This window comes from Nansenia antarctica (assembly GCF_963989245.1).
Source record: "Nansenia antarctica genome assembly, chromosome: 4".
Classification (NCBI taxonomy): domain Eukaryota; kingdom Metazoa; phylum Chordata; class Actinopteri; order Argentiniformes; family Microstomatidae; genus Nansenia; species Nansenia antarctica.
Window position 1 is genome coordinate 58,667,134 of NC_137689.1, and position 16,204 is coordinate 58,683,337.

The 16,204-nt window shown below is 43.6% G+C and overlaps 3 protein-coding genes across 3 annotated transcripts in view; 1 reads left to right on the forward strand and 2 right to left on the reverse strand.

Moving 5' to 3' along the window:
- nudcd3 (NudC domain containing 3) overlaps positions 1 to 4,545 on the reverse strand; it is a 4,825-nt gene extending 280 nt beyond the window's left edge. Inside the window, exons 1-6 of the mRNA XM_080530220.1 lie at positions 4,342 to 4,545; positions 3,765 to 4,081; positions 3,343 to 3,475; positions 3,033 to 3,176; positions 2,739 to 2,927; positions 1 to 2,491 (exon numbers count right to left, since the gene is read on the reverse strand). The exon at positions 1 to 2,491 is cut by the window's left edge and continues 280 nt beyond it. Of these exons, the coding sequence (XP_080386346.1) occupies positions 2,381 to 2,491; positions 2,739 to 2,927; positions 3,033 to 3,176; positions 3,343 to 3,475; positions 3,765 to 4,081; positions 4,342 to 4,539 (1,092 nt within the window). The 5' untranslated portion in view covers positions 4,540 to 4,545 and the 3' untranslated portion in view covers positions 1 to 2,380. The remainder of the gene's footprint in view (positions 2,492 to 2,738; positions 2,928 to 3,032; positions 3,177 to 3,342; positions 3,476 to 3,764; positions 4,082 to 4,341) is intronic.
- A 399-nt stretch (positions 4,546 to 4,944) lies between these two features.
- On the forward strand, positions 4,945 to 7,029 carry mrps24 (mitochondrial ribosomal protein S24). Its single transcript, XM_080530224.1, has 4 exons — positions 4,945 to 4,987; positions 5,134 to 5,214; positions 5,879 to 5,990; positions 6,188 to 7,029. The coding sequence occupies exons 1-4, from the start codon at positions 4,949 to 4,951 to the stop codon at positions 6,469 to 6,471; spliced, it is 516 nt and encodes a 171-aa protein (XP_080386350.1). The 5' UTR covers positions 4,945 to 4,948; the 3' UTR covers positions 6,472 to 7,029.
- Positions 7,030 to 7,825: 796 nt separating this feature from the next.
- gnsb (glucosamine (N-acetyl)-6-sulfatase (Sanfilippo disease IIID), b) lies at positions 7,826 to 15,734 on the reverse strand. Its single transcript, XM_080530218.1, has 13 exons — positions 15,637 to 15,734; positions 15,056 to 15,115; positions 14,610 to 14,813; positions 12,986 to 13,051; positions 12,605 to 12,703; positions 11,064 to 11,231; positions 10,795 to 10,877; positions 10,360 to 10,478; positions 10,091 to 10,194; positions 9,870 to 9,971; positions 9,591 to 9,701; positions 9,358 to 9,465; positions 7,826 to 9,165 (listed from the first exon to the last, which is right to left on the reverse strand). Exons 1-13 carry the CDS (start codon positions 15,637 to 15,639, stop codon positions 9,013 to 9,015), a joined length of 1,380 nt encoding a protein of 459 aa, XP_080386344.1. The 5' UTR covers positions 15,640 to 15,734; the 3' UTR covers positions 7,826 to 9,012.
- Between the last annotated feature and the right edge of the window lie 470 nt (positions 15,735 to 16,204).

Here is a 16,204-nt window from a genome sequence, read left to right on the forward strand (position 1 = left end):
TGTGTGGTGAACGGGGAAAACCCGTCGGATGTCGCTGGCGTTCGTTTGTGGCAAAGAGCAAAAATAGATGGAAATGTCCTATTTCGGCGATTTTGATATTATGTGGTATTCTAGTACTTTGAACTCCATACTACATTATGGTGAATAAACATTTTAAGAAAACAAAAGAGAAAGTACTTATTTTTATGTTTTTGTGGTGGGTAGTTTGCTTTGCATCACAAGCAGACAAACGAGACCGGCCGATCTGCATAGGCTCCTCCCCCGACACGGAGGAGAAAGTGGTCGGGGGCAGCATGGGGGCAGCATTTCTCACATTTCACTTTTTTTGACATGATACATTAAAATGCTCATAACTTTTTAAAATAAAGGGCTATCTCAGTCATTCAACCAGTTATGAATAGCTGAGAACTTCTAATTTATGGAAATATTAAAAAATGAAAATGTCAAAATGCCACCATGTGAAGGGTTTTCCCAGGCCACCACACATATGAATATTAGGTCTTCTTTCAAATAATATCTATAGATAAAGGTGATGTAATTGAACCAAAAACAATGAAAATGTAACTTTCTTAAATTCTCTAATGTGTGTGCATTCATAATACAACCCATTCTCACTGGTCAAAGGATTCAATCAGGAACCTGCATTTCTGTGATCTAGAATAGATGTATCCACAAGGTATGTTAACTCAACCAACAGCTTCTGAAATATAATGTCTGAACAGTTTCTATTAACTACATTTTACAAGTTATTTTTAAAATATTTATTTTCTGTTTTATTTGTTTAGTTATATTACCTCCAACTCTCAATATTTTTTGAAATAAATACATACTATCCAATGTCCATATGTTTTAAATATATTGAAAAAGACAACGGTTTTCATGGGGTGTCCTATCTTTTTCACATGACTGTAGGTGTGACTCAGATACAGAAAGACACAGGTGCTGCATAGAGTTGTCATGTGACAGGTGTCATGTTCAGCTCCAGGTATGTTCAGTTAGCAGACAGGTATTTGTACAGGTACTCAGAGGGTTAAACTGGTACAAGTACATATGTTTAGGTACGTTACATCAGTCACAACACAGTAATGGGGTTTTCACCCATGCTATTCAAAACGTCCTCAATCATTTTAAAATGCAACAGCTGCAACCAGGGTTCGAGTTATGTGGGAGCCAATGGGAGCTGAGCTCCCATAAGGAAGGTCTGAGCTCCCATGAAAGCAGTAAAATCATACATCTGTGGGGGTCGCTAATAATACATTACCACAACCGTTATTTAGTAATGAGTATTATTTATATTTATTTATATGCTAAATATTCTAAAATAAACACGTTTTCCAAAAGAACTACGCGCACCAGCATTAATATAGAATATTGTGCAACAGCAGAATATGATCGTTGAGAGCTTGCGAACGTGAAAACACGATTATTGAGAAGAAAACATTCAGTAGCTAGCTATCATGCCGCCCAAAAAAAGGCCACTGCTGCCGACCGAGTCGACAAGCCTGGAAAGTTTCGTGTTTTCATCCAAGAAACCAAACTTGAATTCAGCTGCACCTGTTATGACACCTAACGTTGAAACTGTTGAAATAGCAGAGCTCAAACAAAACCAAGTGCTTCCGAAGAAAGTAGCAGAACTCACCTCCAGTATGTATAAGGAAACAGCTAGCTAGTTCGTTCAGGGCAGCCTATACTGTCGCTAAAGAAAGGATGCCTTATACAAAACTGAATCCAATTATGAAACGTAATGAGCGCGACAGTTGGCCCCTGCTCACCGATCCGATCATTCATGTGCCCAGATTGTAGCACATTGCACAAGAAATGAAACAAATTAATTTCTAATGTCAAATCACTTGATTCCCGTAGTAGCATAACATTAGATGAAAGCATAATTCATGGACAAGCATACATGATTATTTATGTCAGGTGCGATGTCACTGGAAATGGAGATGTGGACAATGTGTCGTGCTAACAGGAAAAGTGAATGGACGGTATAGCAAAAACAACAAAATTATTGGCCGCGATACCCGTGACTATCGCTTATAGTTGTTGTTTCATGTGGTGGTGTTGATGTGGTGAAATGAGTAGCCTATGGCTAATTAAAACTTGTAAGTCCCATCGCTGTGTGGGCATGATTCGCGCGCGTGCATGAGAACATTTCGCACTGTTATTTTGGAGACCCCCACAAAGCTCAGCTTATAACTCGAACCCTGGCTGCAACCCCAAACCAGCCTCTAAGCCCCTCTAAACCTCCATATCATACATGCCGCCTCCCCAACATATTCCATTGGCAGGTAAACTATGACTGCACTTCTGACGCCAGCTGTCCGGAGAGTCCAATCAACTGTAAAATACCACTCGAGTGTGTGTGTGTATGGGTGTCTTATAACTGCACAGCACTGGGTGGGATGTCAAACATGGAGGGGTCAAACTCCTGGCCTTTAAATGGAGATCCCTCAGCATCCCAGCCCTTCTTCAACATATCGTGCACCTTCTACAGAGAGAGAGAGAGAGAGAGAGAGAGAGAGAGAGAGAGAGAGAGAGAGAGAGTGAGAGACAGAGAACAAAAAGGGAATGTCAACAGACAATAAAAAATACACAACTCACAACTACTCTCTCAATGTCTCTAGGACCCAATCTAGCACAGCGTCCTATCCCCAATACCGATACCGACATTGTGTGTGTGTGTGTGTGTGTGCGTGCGTGCGTGCGTGTGTGTGCGTGTACAGTGAGGTCCTCACCATCTCGTGGCTCTGCGGCTTGCCCTGTAGTTTCTGATGGTAGTCAAAGGTGAGCCTGTCTAAAACAGCATGCTCCTCCTCATCCACCGTTGCCATGGAGCGCTCCCGGTTAATCTGGTTAACATCAATCTCCTTCTCTCCTTTCAACACTGCATTCCACCACACCTCCCCGGTCTTACTGAGAGATAGCTGTGAAGGAGAAATAGGAGTCAGTGTGTGTGTTTCAGTAGGTTTGTAAATGTGTGTGTCATTGTGTGTGTGTGTGTGTGTGTGTGTGTGTGTGTGTGTACTCACCACCACGCAGCGTCCAGGCTCAAGGTTCCATAAAGAGTTCTCAGTGTTGACCTTGTGCGTAAATTCTCCCTCCATCAGCACTTTCTCTCCTGCCCCGTCCCTCAGGCTCACACGGACAGTGCCAGGCTGCAGGTTCACACACACCTGAGCACAGCAGGGACAGAGACGGCATCAGACACGACATGACAAACAAGACAACATCAATCAGTAACAACAATGTCTTATGAAATGGTCATGAGAATAGATTAGAGATATTGGCACCTCTATGAGATGGGTGTAGAGAGAGAACAAAAGGGCTAACTGTGGTTACCTGTCTGCCCTTGACAACGTTTTTCGGGACGTGCACGCGAATCTCCAGATCAGTATAGTCCTGGGACCAACTGTATGCGTCCCTCACTGCCCCATTGTAACTTTCTGGATTAGACTGGTACTGCGACTGACCACTGACACACACACACACACACACACACACACACACACACACACACACACACACACACACACACACACACACACACACACACACACACACAGACACACACAATTAGGACAGAAAATAATTAAACTTGTTTGCTAATCTAATAATCCACATTGGAAAAGAATATAATGTTGATTCATCCCCAAACTATTCCTGGTGACCCTCCTCAGCCTTCTGAATAAAGAAAAAAGTTCTTGCAAGAACTCAATCATTAACAGGCCAAAGGGGAAACAAGTATATTCATAAGGACTAACGGTGCTGCTGGTACTGAGTCCGTTCTTGCTGCAGATGCCTGGTCTCCTTGTGTCGGCTGGGCGGCACTACTGCTTGGCGGTTGTGGACAGGAGGCTTGGGTGGAGCCGGTGTTGGAACTGGGAGCAGGGGCACAATTGGGCTCCCCAGTTTCTGGGGGAGAGCTCTCTGTCTGGGCAGGCTCTGTCTGCGGTCCCCTGGACTCTTCTGGCTGTGTGGGCACCTCCTCCTCCTGAACTGCAGGAGGCACAGGTACCTCTCTCTGCTGCAGCCGCCTCTCTCTGTCCTGCTCGGCCACGCGCTCAAACAGCTTGAATGTCTGGAGCAAGAAAGAGGTCAACATCAGAGCCAGATATATCATATGTCTCTAGCTATGACTGGTCAACAGAGCCTCTGGCCTCCCTAATAATTGATTTTGGGAACAACCTGATCTTAACTTAACATAATTCCTGACCATAAGTCCTGATTCCTGAGCAGTGTGAACTAAGCTGGCCACGTGAATTGCTAATAGTTATCTTACAATTTCGGAGTTTGTCTAAATGTTTTGGTTTGTTTAGATCGTCAACTAAACAACGTCACCTTGAGGACCATTTTCTCTGCCACCCCGGGAGGGAACCCCATCCGGTCATTGGGGGTCGACAGAAGGCGGTAGTAGTCCGTCTTGCGGTAGAGAAAGCCAAAGTACACCTGGAGGAAATTCTGTATATTTCCAACATGCTGCAAGATGCCTAGCAGAGCGTTGTCATACAATTCTGTCATTTCCATTGGCGACGCCATAGTAGGTTTAAACCTTTAACAAATGTGGCATAAAATATTGAATGTGATATGAAAAGACTGTCCAATTTCGATACAATTTTCTTTATCACCAAAGTGAACAGTTGACAGTAGTTGCGTGGTCTGACCTGGCTGGCTAGCTAGGTAGCTATATTATTTTGATTTCACACATCCTCCAAGTACGCTCTGAATAGAGTCCGTAGGGAACCAATGACATGGACAAAACAAGAGTTCCACATGTCAAAACCAAACATAATAAGCCGTATGTATGTACGTCATGTTATGTTCCCTTTTATAAACGAATATTGACAATTATATATCTTATTGCATTTATACATTAACAGATTTCAATATATTTCAAATATAACAATAATAATGCTGTCCTTCCCACAAATCCTTTCGTCTATCAAACATGGCTGCGTCCTTGAGCAATAGGACTGTGATGTTGTCGGTAAGTAAGAAGTTATATTTGACAGCTATTTAGGTGTAGTCGACATTTTATGTGAATTAACTTATTGCTGAAAAACCTATTAGTCACTATAGTCAACTAGACGATCATGCTACAATGCTATCTTTGCCTTTCTCCTCTTTCCTCAGAACATGCTTATCAGAGCTGGCACCTCGGTGTGCAACAACTTTGGAATCCGAGCACTTCATGTCACTGCAGTATGTTGCAAGGTACAGTGCTGTATTCTCTCTACTACTTAGCTGCCAGTGCCAAGCTATTGAATATATATGCCATTTAGCTGACGCGTTTATCCAAATCGTTATCCTTACATTGCAGTGAGTGCATTTCAGTATGGTCCCAGCTGGAATCGAACCCACAACCTAAGTGTTGTTAGCACCAGGCTCTACCAACTGAGCCACACTGGACCATTGCCATCTGCTTGAGTAGATTGACACACCGATGCTCTCAATGTATTACCTGACTGTAGACTTCATGCATGAGTGGTACTTATGTATTTATTTATTGCTTGTTTTATCTGTGTAACACGAAACTGGTACAATCCGCAAACCGTTGATTCAACATTTGTGACAGCTGCTCCTGCCTCCTCCAGTTGACTGCACATCTCACTCACGCTGCTCCTGGCATAACCCTTAACCCAAACAAACCCCAGAGTCTATTCGCTTTCTTACCTACAACGTAAAATAAAGAATAACAGTAAAATCCAGGTACATGCGACCACTTGAGCCTACAGTAAGTAGGCTATACAAATGTGCTTTTAAAAACGCTGGCTTGTGAAATTTCTCTTCCAGACATGGTGAATAGACTAAAAAGTTTGGCTGGTAGATCAAAAAGTTGTATGCCCTGTTTCTGATATACCTTATTTTGTCTTTGCAGAACAAGGCAGCCCGTATTCGTGTGGGGAAAGGAGACAGACCACTGAACTATGAGCAGGCCCTTCACCCACATCACATTGGCCACCGCAAAGGCTGGCTCTCCCAGCACACCAGTGAGCTGCCGGCCTTCCTGCCTTTCACATTCTAATTCTGATATTATTCAACAAAGCCATCAAGCAGAAAACTGTCTATGCTCATTTCAGGCCTCAACTGGAAACTTATCAGTTACCTCTTATTCGTTATGAACGTGAACAAACTAACTGCTGTAGTAGTGTGTCAAAGCTAACCCTCACATCTTTTTCTCTCTTAGGTAACCTCAAAGGGGAGGGAGGAGCAGCTGATCGTACAGTAGAGGATGTGTTTGTGCGACGCTTCATGTTCGGAACATTCCATAATTGTCTGGCCAATGAGCTTGTGATAAAGAGGCGAGGTAATGTGCTGGTGATATGTGCTCTGATGCTGCAGAAACTGCCCCCACAGAAATTCTACTTCCTGATTGGCTACACAGAGGCACTGCTCTCCCACTTCTACAAATGCCCTGTGAAGTTGGAGATTCAGACACTGGAGGAGAAGACAGTCTACAAATATCTTTGAGAAGCCACTGCTTAAGCCAGACTCAAGGGACTTGAATGGGAAAGACTTGCCGGAGTACTGGGTACAAAACCTGGATGTCCCCCTTTAACATAGGTCCAGCCGACTATTTTCAGGATAGCCCCAAGTGTGTCAATGTAATTAGAACTCTACTCACAGTTACAATCACCACCCAGTTACCATTGTTGAATAGAGGTTTACAAATGGAATATACTGGTCTGAAATGTGTTCATCTGCATTAATTGACTGTATGATGAATAAAACTTCCTCCTCTACAACATCAGAAGGATACGACCATTCCTTACCAGAGAGGCAGCGCAACTCTTGACCCAGGCACTGGTCATCTCCCGCCTAGATTACTGCAATGTACTCCTGACTGGGCTCCCCGCTTCAGCCATTAGACCCCTGCAGCTCATCCAGAATGCTGCTGCCCGGCTGGTATTCAACCTCCCCAAATACTCGCATGTCACCCCTCTCCTTCGCACCCTGCACTGGCTCCCGATAGCAGCTCGCATCAGATTCAAGACCCTGGTGCTTGCATACCAGGCAGCTAAAGGGACAGCCCCTGCCTACCTGAAGGAAATGGTAACCCCCCAAACCCCTGCCCGCTCACTCCGTTCCTCCACCTCGGCTGGCCGACTGGCCCCACCTCCTCTACACAGCAGTCGGGCTGCCCGATCACGTCTCTTCACAACACTGGCTCCCCGCTGGTGGAATGAGCTCCCCACGGCTGTCAGAACGGCAGAGTCACTACCCATCTTCCGTCGTAGACTGAAGACCCATCTCTTCAGGTTACATCTTAACTGCGCCTCCTGAGACATCTGCTGACCCTCACCACTACGTCTCCTAAAGACACCCGCTTTCCCCTCTACTGTGTCCCTAAGAACTTCTATTGCCCCCCTTGTACTGTTTCTCAGTTTCTCCAGTAATATAAAAAATAAAAATAAATAAAAAAGTTTTAGTAGAAGGCGATAATAGGGAGAAGGTTTTTCCTTCTATCAGTGGCCCCGGGCCCGAGCTAGAGTACTCTTCCTGCAACGAATAGTGGACTGCTGATTCACATGCTTAGTATCCAAATGTATTGATTGTAAGTCGCTTTGGAATAAGGCGTCTGCTAAATGCCAAAAATGTAAAATGTAAAACTTGCGTATTGACTTCTGAGACACAGACACATCCTGTATAAATGCAGTGCTCCTGTCTGTCATGTTGGCTTGACATTTCTCCTGTTATGTAGCCTAATAAATAATCATGTGTTGGTGTTATATAATGTACCAAGAATGCAGTCAAAATACATTTGATTTATTGATTTCTCACAATGCAGCCACATTCACATGGAACAAAGGAAGAAGCTGCGTCAGTGCAAAAAGGCAAGGCACATGGATTTAATCATGTCTTCATTCGTATTTAAGGTTAGAATCTGAAAAGGTCCCTTGATACATTAAAAAAAGTCCCCATATATCGACAATATCTTCCTTTCCATAAGGCAATATTCAGTTAAAAAAAACAGCTGTTTGAAAATGTCACACACACAAACAAATGTGTCCAATCAACATCCTGGACAATTTCCCTCTTGAATTGAAGCCTCATGGCAATTGCATTTCATGAATACTAAGATTGTAAAATGATTTGAACAGAGTGATATAAAATCAAGACAAAGGAAAATGATGGCAGACTCTGCCTTCTCTTAGACACTTTGCACACAAAAATAACAAATAAAGGACAACTACTAAGTCCTTTATGGGTTCACAGTAATACAAGACAAGCAAGGGACTTGTTCAGTTTTCAATTCTTTCATCATTCGTTCCCTGTAAAAGTGCTAAAAAACAATGTAGGATGCATTCACCTTCTAAGGCAGAAAGGCTTTGGGAGAAGACTGGTAAACCTGCTACAAATTGCAGTTGCCCTTGTGTATACATCTAGGATAACCTTTCCTTCCCCAAAATCAAACCTTATCCATTGTCGGGTAAGAAAACTTGGCCTTAAATAAACATTGGGGCAACTTCATCCTCAACAGGTTATCTTTGGGTTACGTACTGTACGGTCAAAACTGATTGAGTACATGCAATGTTAACCCCTTCCTCTGTAAGGTTATGACACTTTTAAATGTCTCTCTCTAGTGGGTCAAGGGTTCTGATTGTATTCCAGACCCTGTACTCATATGGAAAGAAAATAATAACAATATGGAGTCTATACAGTGCAACTGCATGTCTGCCTATAAAATGATCTCATAGTACCAGGATAGGCTGAGAGCAGGCAGAGTGGAGCCCATCCACATACTATGAGTAAGGTGAGTAAGGAGTTTGCCCTGAACATGTGACCTGACCAGGAACAATTCCTGGCCCCAACTATGACATGAGTCAGCATAATTCAGATACCCAAACCCTAACATCTCTCCTCAGATGACAACAGGAATACTCACAGTAGAATATCCTAACCTTTATCATTATTAGGGAGGGGGATGAAACAATAACTGGTGAAGCCACTTCTACCCCCTCAAGTGTCGGGTACAGAGCTGGGGTCCCGCCCATCCTGTTGGTGGATTGGTTATTTTTTGGTGTTGCGGCAGCTGTCGCCTTCACATGACTGCAGCTTGATCAGCCGTTGATTCATGGTCTGCAGGAGGGTAGGGTCAACCTTTTTCACAATGTTCTCCATCTGGTGGGGGTCCGAGGTCAGGTTGTACACCTCCACGAATGACTGAGACACAGAGAGAGAGAGAGAGAGAGAGAGAGAGGACAGGGAATTGAGAGTGAGACACACACACAACGTGTATGGTGGTGGTAGTCTTCCTGGGTTCTTAAAGTACTAATCTGAGGTATAGGAATAAAAGCAACAAACACATGGCCTGAAAATACACACAGGCCTGAAAAAACACACACACACACACACCTCACTATCAGCAAACTCGCAGTATTGTAGGTTGTGCTCAACAAGAGTCCTGACGCAGGCGTAGGTGTTGTTATAGGCATCCTCACACACACAGTCAGGGAAACATTGCTGGAGGGAGAGAGAGACAGACAGGGGTGAGTCATGTCTTACTTAGTGAGATAAACCACAGACTGAGGTGGATAATACCGTAACAGTGGGGTGAAGATAATAGGGGGGTAATGTAAGTAACTCACAGACAGGCCGGGGCCCAGTTTTGGGCATTCAGGGTCTGGGGCGGGGTGTCCTTCTCCTGTGTACTCCACCAGGAAGTATGGCCGTACCGTGCCATTACGCAATGAAGGGGCCTGTAGGGAAAAAAGAGAATGAGTGTGTGTCATTTTAGAGGGTACAAATAAGTCAAATTTACAACAAGCCCCCGTTGGTCTGTTTTTTCCCTCCTTTTTCCATAACTGCAGATATGCAAATAAATAAACTAAAAGTAAACTAAACAGTGTTCTGTTTGGTCCTCTTACCATCTGAGCAAGGAAGGACTGTCCGTCCATGTTGACGTGGGAGAGGTTGAAGCCTGAGATGTCCAGCAGGGTAGGAGCCAGGTCAATATTCAACACTGAAGCCTGAAAGAACACACACACATCACATAGGTGAATACGGATGAATGGATACTTAAAAATATGGATAAACAAAAAGGAATGTACGGAAGACTGGAGGGACAGATGCATAGGTGGGAGCTCACCGGCAGTGTCTGTTTGGGTTTGATGCCTGGCCCACGGACCAGGAGGGGGATCCTGATGTCAAACTCATACAGCTGCCTCTTATCAATGGGCAGAGAAAACTGACCTGAGAAAACACCCAACAAAAAAAAAGATCGTTACAGCACTGTCCACAACAACAAAGATGGAAAAACCCATTGGTTCCACTAATCACCAGCCCGAAGGGGTAGGGTTAACGCTGAGCACAAATAAAACCAGGGTCAGACAGACAGAACCGTGTGGAGACACACACCAGTATGGTAGCCGTTGTCTGAGGTGTAGAAGATGTAGGTGTTGTTGAGCTCCTTCAGGTCCTCTAGTTTCTTCACCAGCGCCTCGACCATGTCATCCACTGACAGAAGAGTCTGCCACCTGCAGGAACACAGGGAAATTACAAACTCCACCAGAAATTCAGAAACAATACCGTAAGAATGCACTCTGACCAACCAGGTTAACTTCATGAACTTAAATGCACTTGTGATTTTTTGTCTGTAGGTGTTGTTTCAGGATGTAGATTATTGCTCATGTCTGGACTGGATTGTATGTGTGTACTTTTAATGAGAGCTTGTGACTATAAATTCCAATGCATTTATTACATATTGCCAACAAATTTGAACCTGAGCCTTTATTGATGTAGCACATTGCAAAAAATTCAATACCATTATCAAGTGGAGATTGGTTATTGTACCTCTTCCTGAAGGCATTGTCTAGGAAGTCCAGCGAGCTGCTGGGCATGGGGTTGACGGGCTGACGCAGCAACCAGTGCTTGTCCTAAGACACATGACACACATTGCACAGAGGCAGACCAGATAAAGAAGGGAATTTTAGATCTGCCATAATCAAAATCTATGTTACTATATACACCCTAACCCTATTATGCCATTATACACTGAGGGTTCTCAGTGTGTGTACAGGATGTTTAGGAGTGTGTGTGTGTGTGTGTATTATAAAGCTTACCTTCCCTGGCTTGTCAAAGCTGCCATCTCGAGGAGCTTTGACATCGCCGAATGATTTCTGGTACTGTGGGGCTGCGGTCCAGGGGGAGTGAGGGGCCGGGGGGGACAGCATCAGGAAGAACGGACGCTGGGGGCTCTTGTTGTCCAGGAAATTAAGGGTCCTGTTCAGCTGAAACGAGGGATGATAAGAGAGGGATGTCAGTGAAATGCTTAATCAAGTCCTGGCAACTGGTTTTGGCATAGCTTACTATTTCTTATGATGACTGATGGATAGACGATTCACTTACTTAGACAAATGTATTTGTTGTAAGTCGCTTTGCGTAAAGGCATCTGCTAATTGCCAAAAATGTAAATGTAACAATCACAACGCAGTCAGATTCAAACCCAAACAAGGCTGGGTAATTAAAAGTAAAGCACTACATTTTAGAAATGCGTTATTGGAGACAAAACCCTTCTACAGACAGAATAATGTACTTGAATAAAACAAACAAAAAAACAGAGGTCATAAAATTCACAGAAAGGATTGTAACTAAGGCATGTGGATAGCTCATTACTCAATACTCATACGAGTGCAATACATCTGGTCTGGAAAGTGGGTCAGAATCAGATCGTTCAGCTGGCTGGACTATGGGATGGGAAACACCAGTATTTTGGATGAATCCCACACGGGCCACGTACATGACAGGTACATGTTTGGATGAAGGCATCAGCTTCATAACCATAGCGTCGCCGTCTTAAAATAATGGCGTACGTCATATTTTCAAGTTTTGCGAAAAACGGAATAAACTGAACCAAATCTATATGACATTTAGGCAAAAACATAATTTTCCTCAAAAGTGACGTAAGCCATTATTTTAAGAAGGTGACGATATAAAATATGGCTATAATAAGAAATGATTTATAGTGAGGGACAAATTAACTGACATGAACTCTGAACAAGCTGGTAAAAGTGCCAGCGGGGCTGTTAAATCCTGAGCATGGAAGCTGGCATAGAAAGCAGAAACAACACTGTCACATGATGATGACAAGCAGCTGGCTCATGCTTCCTGGAGCAGGCTGTACAGAACATGAGGACATATCACTGGTGGAATACATTAGCCTGACAGAAAGACTGATCACTGACTATCTATACAAAACATGCTAAATAAAGTTATGATGTACAGGCATCAAATATGTTGCACATTTAATAGAACAAAAGATCATCTTGATCACAAGCTCTCCTGATGTTTCAGTGTTGATGCTATTTTAACTTATATACAGTTTGGTTTCCCTGTTCTTTTTCTATGACAGCTGCTATGGCAACCATCTGACACTCATTAACTACAAGTACACGTTTTATAACAGTGTGTGTGTGTGTGTGTGTGTGTGTGTGTGTGTGTGTGTGTGTGTGTGTGAGTGTGTGTGTGTGTACTGTACATACAGCTTATGGAGTTTAGAACTCTAGAGTTTAGAGTTCTCATGATCATGTCATCAAAAAGCACCTGTTGCAGATCCAAATCACGCAACTACACACAAGACGTGGTGATATGACTGCAAACTTACTATGAGGTCTGTGAGGTAGTCTTTGTCATAGCTGTCTCCGTGCTTCTCCTCCTTGCCATTGACTGAGAGGGTGTAGTTGTAGTACTGAGAGTTCCCAACCTGCTCACACACACACACACACACACACACACACACACACACACACACACACACACACACACACACTAAGTACACCAAGTACAAAAAAGAAAAGAAAAAAGTACACCAAGTACACAAGAATCTGAAGTACATTAAGTACAGCTCCAGGGTGTCAGAAATGTAGAAAAAGCAACACTTTTTGTTATCAAGAGACAAAGGCATTTTGTTTGTGTGTGTGTGTGTGTGTGTGTGTGTGTGTGTGTGTGTGTGTGTGTGTGTGTGTGCGCATGGTGTAGGACTCACCAGGGCATGCCACTGGTCCCAGCCAGGGGGAACATGGCCAACATATCCTGCTTCCTTCTTCCCATACTGACAGACAGAGAGAAACATGTTCATGCTGACATGAAACTGAAAGGCATCTTGACAATGGAAAATACAGAGACTCAGAAAAGATTGCGTCCTTCACTTTATTCAAAACCGATTTGGAACGCCACAGATGTGCTTGCATTGTGTACATTGTATATACACTTGTCCTGGACTAAATCACACATTCAATCACACATATTATTCTACTGTCAATAATAAATACAAAAAATGCAAGAATTGTGAAGGCCAATGACCCCTGATCTTATCATTTGTTTGTTCTTATGATGACTGTTGTAGCCTAGAGATGATTCACTTACTTTAGACAAAATGTGTACTTGTAAGTCGCTTTGGATAAAAGTGTCATGTAAAATGCAATGGAGAATCTCTATTGAAGATGCTGTTTAGTCTAGGATTAGGCTTAATCTGTGTATGGGAAACCAGCCCTCAGAGTTTGAACTGTAATCCTGCATAATGTTAGATTGTTGCCAGCCTGTCAGACTTCACAATGGTTATAGTCTTTTTTGTGACAGAGACAGACCCATGAGATAATTAAGAAAATGTCAAATGTGCCATAATCACTGCAAAGATATGCTAATAGATACACTAACATTTGTGATATCTCTGCATTTCAGTCTTGGGGGCATAAGACTAAAATGTTTTGAGACATGACTGCAAATGGGTGACTACAGTGGATTGAGTTACTATAGGTGTAGCAGATGTACTGTATGACATGCTGCATGTTGGGGAGGAAAGAGGAAGAAAGAGCTATAGATCCCTGCACAGATTATGACTCAGTTGTCATGGGAAAGCATGTCACACATTGCCCCACTCTGGAGTACGCCTGCCCAGCGTGGCATGGAGGCCTGAAGCAGGCTCTCTCAGACAGATAGAGCGTGTCCAGAAATGGGCCTGTCGAATCATCATTGGCAGAGCGTACTCCAGTTACCACAACGCACTCCAAACCCTGTCACTACCTACCCTCCAAGACAGGAGAAACACACTGTGCAAGGACTTTGCCTTGGGTCTTCTGAATTCCCCCTTCAGAGCCTGGCTGCCACCTACCAGAGCCGAAATATCAAATCGCCAAACCAGAAACAGTACCCAACTCGAGATCCCCAAAACAAGAGCAGCAAGATACAAAACATCACCTATCCCATTCTTTACAGGTCTCCTGAATGTCCAATAACATAGGATGAACGTTTTAGCCTTACCCATCACCGCCATAGACTGTGTTGATAAATACTCAAGATTCAATAAGTTATTATCACTGTTTTTATCCAAAATTGTGTTTTATATTTTTATGTTGTATTTCATTGATGTTGATGTGATTGTAAATATTCTTGTATATCAGTTTCACAAACGGCAAAAATAATATTCAATAAAGAAACTTGAACTTGTATGTTAGTCAGCAGTACCACAGCTTAAACCTTTGAACCTGTGTGTGTGTGTGTGTGTGTGTGTGTGCATACTCTCAAAAAATTGATGTATTCCTTCGCTTTCCTATGAAGTAATAATGTGTTCTTGTTCTGGGGGGGGGGGGCATGTATGCAAGTGTACATACCTCATTAAGGTACTTCCCAGCATAGAAGGTCTGGTACTGCTGTTTGCTTAGGTAGACAGGGAAAGCCACAGTCTCAGGTCCTTTCTGCCAGAGAGGACTAGAGCAGTTCCCCTGAAGGGAGTTGTTCCTCACCGCATGGTTATGGGGGTACTGACCAGTCAGAATACTGCTCCTACTGGGACAACACAGCGGTGTCACAGTGAACTAGAGAGAGACCAGATATCAGAGAGGAGGATGATAGAGGGAGACGGGGGGCAGATACAGGTGGAAGGAGAGGGTGATATTGCAGATCAATTATTGGATTCAGATGATACAAGTATTCTGAGATACTGAATTTCTGTGCAACAATACTGCAATACTTAGTTGTGGATTGACAAATTCAGGGTTGCAGACTTGCTGCAATACTAGACTATATCTTTCATCATATATAGCCCGTCTGCACTCACAGCATTAGAGAAAGTGACTCCAGCATCTCCAATCAAAGTCTTGGTTTTCTTCATAGGGGTCTGAAACCGAGAGACAAACACAAACAAGGGGAAGTGGTTATTTTTATCTCAGAATTGCAGACACAGAGGCTATGATCACATTAAAAAGTAATTATTACATTAGAAAAGCTGAGAGGAAGGGACCGATACAATCGTGTGGATGTCCTGTGTGTGGTTTGGTTCCACAATCTAATTTGTTATGAAATAATCTGTTGTCATTCTATCTTTGTAGGCAGCAGGTTATAAAGCATGATGATAAACATACAAGATATTCCTATCTGGCCATAGGCGCTCTCTGATTGCGCAATGTAACCACTTCCACGTTATGTCGCACAACCTACTTGTAGGCCTATGGAAAGTTACCTATGGAAAGTTACCTATGGAAAGGACATATGACTAATGGCAACAGGTTCCCTGCCGTTCAGAACACAGACCACCAGAACCAGAGCCATAGCACCATCACCATCACATTGTCCAATGTGCGCATTCCAATTGAGTCAAGCATGTGTGGTTTAGTAGTAGTTTTGAACTGTAATACTCACCATTCCCCCCAGCACTACATCCTGATCGTCGGCTAGGATGAGAACGATATTGCTGGGTTTTTCGCATAATACACACTTCAACGTACAGGTCAACAACGCAAAGAGAAAGAACGAATTTAGCCTCTCCGACCGTGCCATTAGCGAGCTAAACTGGCTACCTGCTCCACTGTGTCTGCTGCGCCAAGGGGGAGCGAATACATATGAAGAGACCTACAGGGGAGAGGGGATGGACACGCTAGTCACTGCTGCTCGGCTATAGCTACAAAGGGTGCGTTGGTAAGTTCGCTCTGAGAGCGCCGGAGCGCACACTGCATCCGACGTCATAAAGGGACCGAGTCATTCGATTGGACGAGAGGCATTCCACGAGTGCTGATCGGATTCCCCAGAGCGAGTCTACGAACGCAGCCAAAGACATCTAACGTTTGAGGAAGTAGCCGATCATATGATGAGCTTTGTGAGGGAGGGGGGGTTTCCTGTTTCACATCGGATCTATTTTGACTGATGCACCACCGCGGGAGGTCTTCTGAACTTTATGACAGCGGTTGGCTGTCATCGCTCAACACGTGTC

Excerpts from the sequence above, each read along its gene's own strand:
- gnsb (XM_080530218.1), bottom strand. Across the intron at positions 10,195-10,359 it reads AGACAACGGCTACCATACTG|GTCAGTTTTCTCTGCCCATT; the intron begins GTGTGTGTCTCC and ends GTGTTTTCTCAG. Across the intron at positions 9,466-9,590 it reads AACTGGGCCCCGGCCTGTCT|CAATGTTTCCCTGACTGTGT; the intron begins GTGAGTTACTTA and ends CTCTCCCTCCAG.
- mrps24 (XM_080530224.1), top strand. The coding sequence starts at position 4,949 with ATGGCTGCGTCCTTGAGCAATAGGACTGTGATGTTGTCG. Across the intron at positions 4,988-5,133 it reads ATAGGACTGTGATGTTGTCG|AACATGCTTATCAGAGCTGG; the intron begins GTAAGTAAGAAG and ends CTCTTTCCTCAG. Across the intron at positions 5,991-6,187 it reads CTGGCTCTCCCAGCACACCA|GTAACCTCAAAGGGGAGGGA; the intron begins GTGAGCTGCCGG and ends TTTCTCTCTTAG.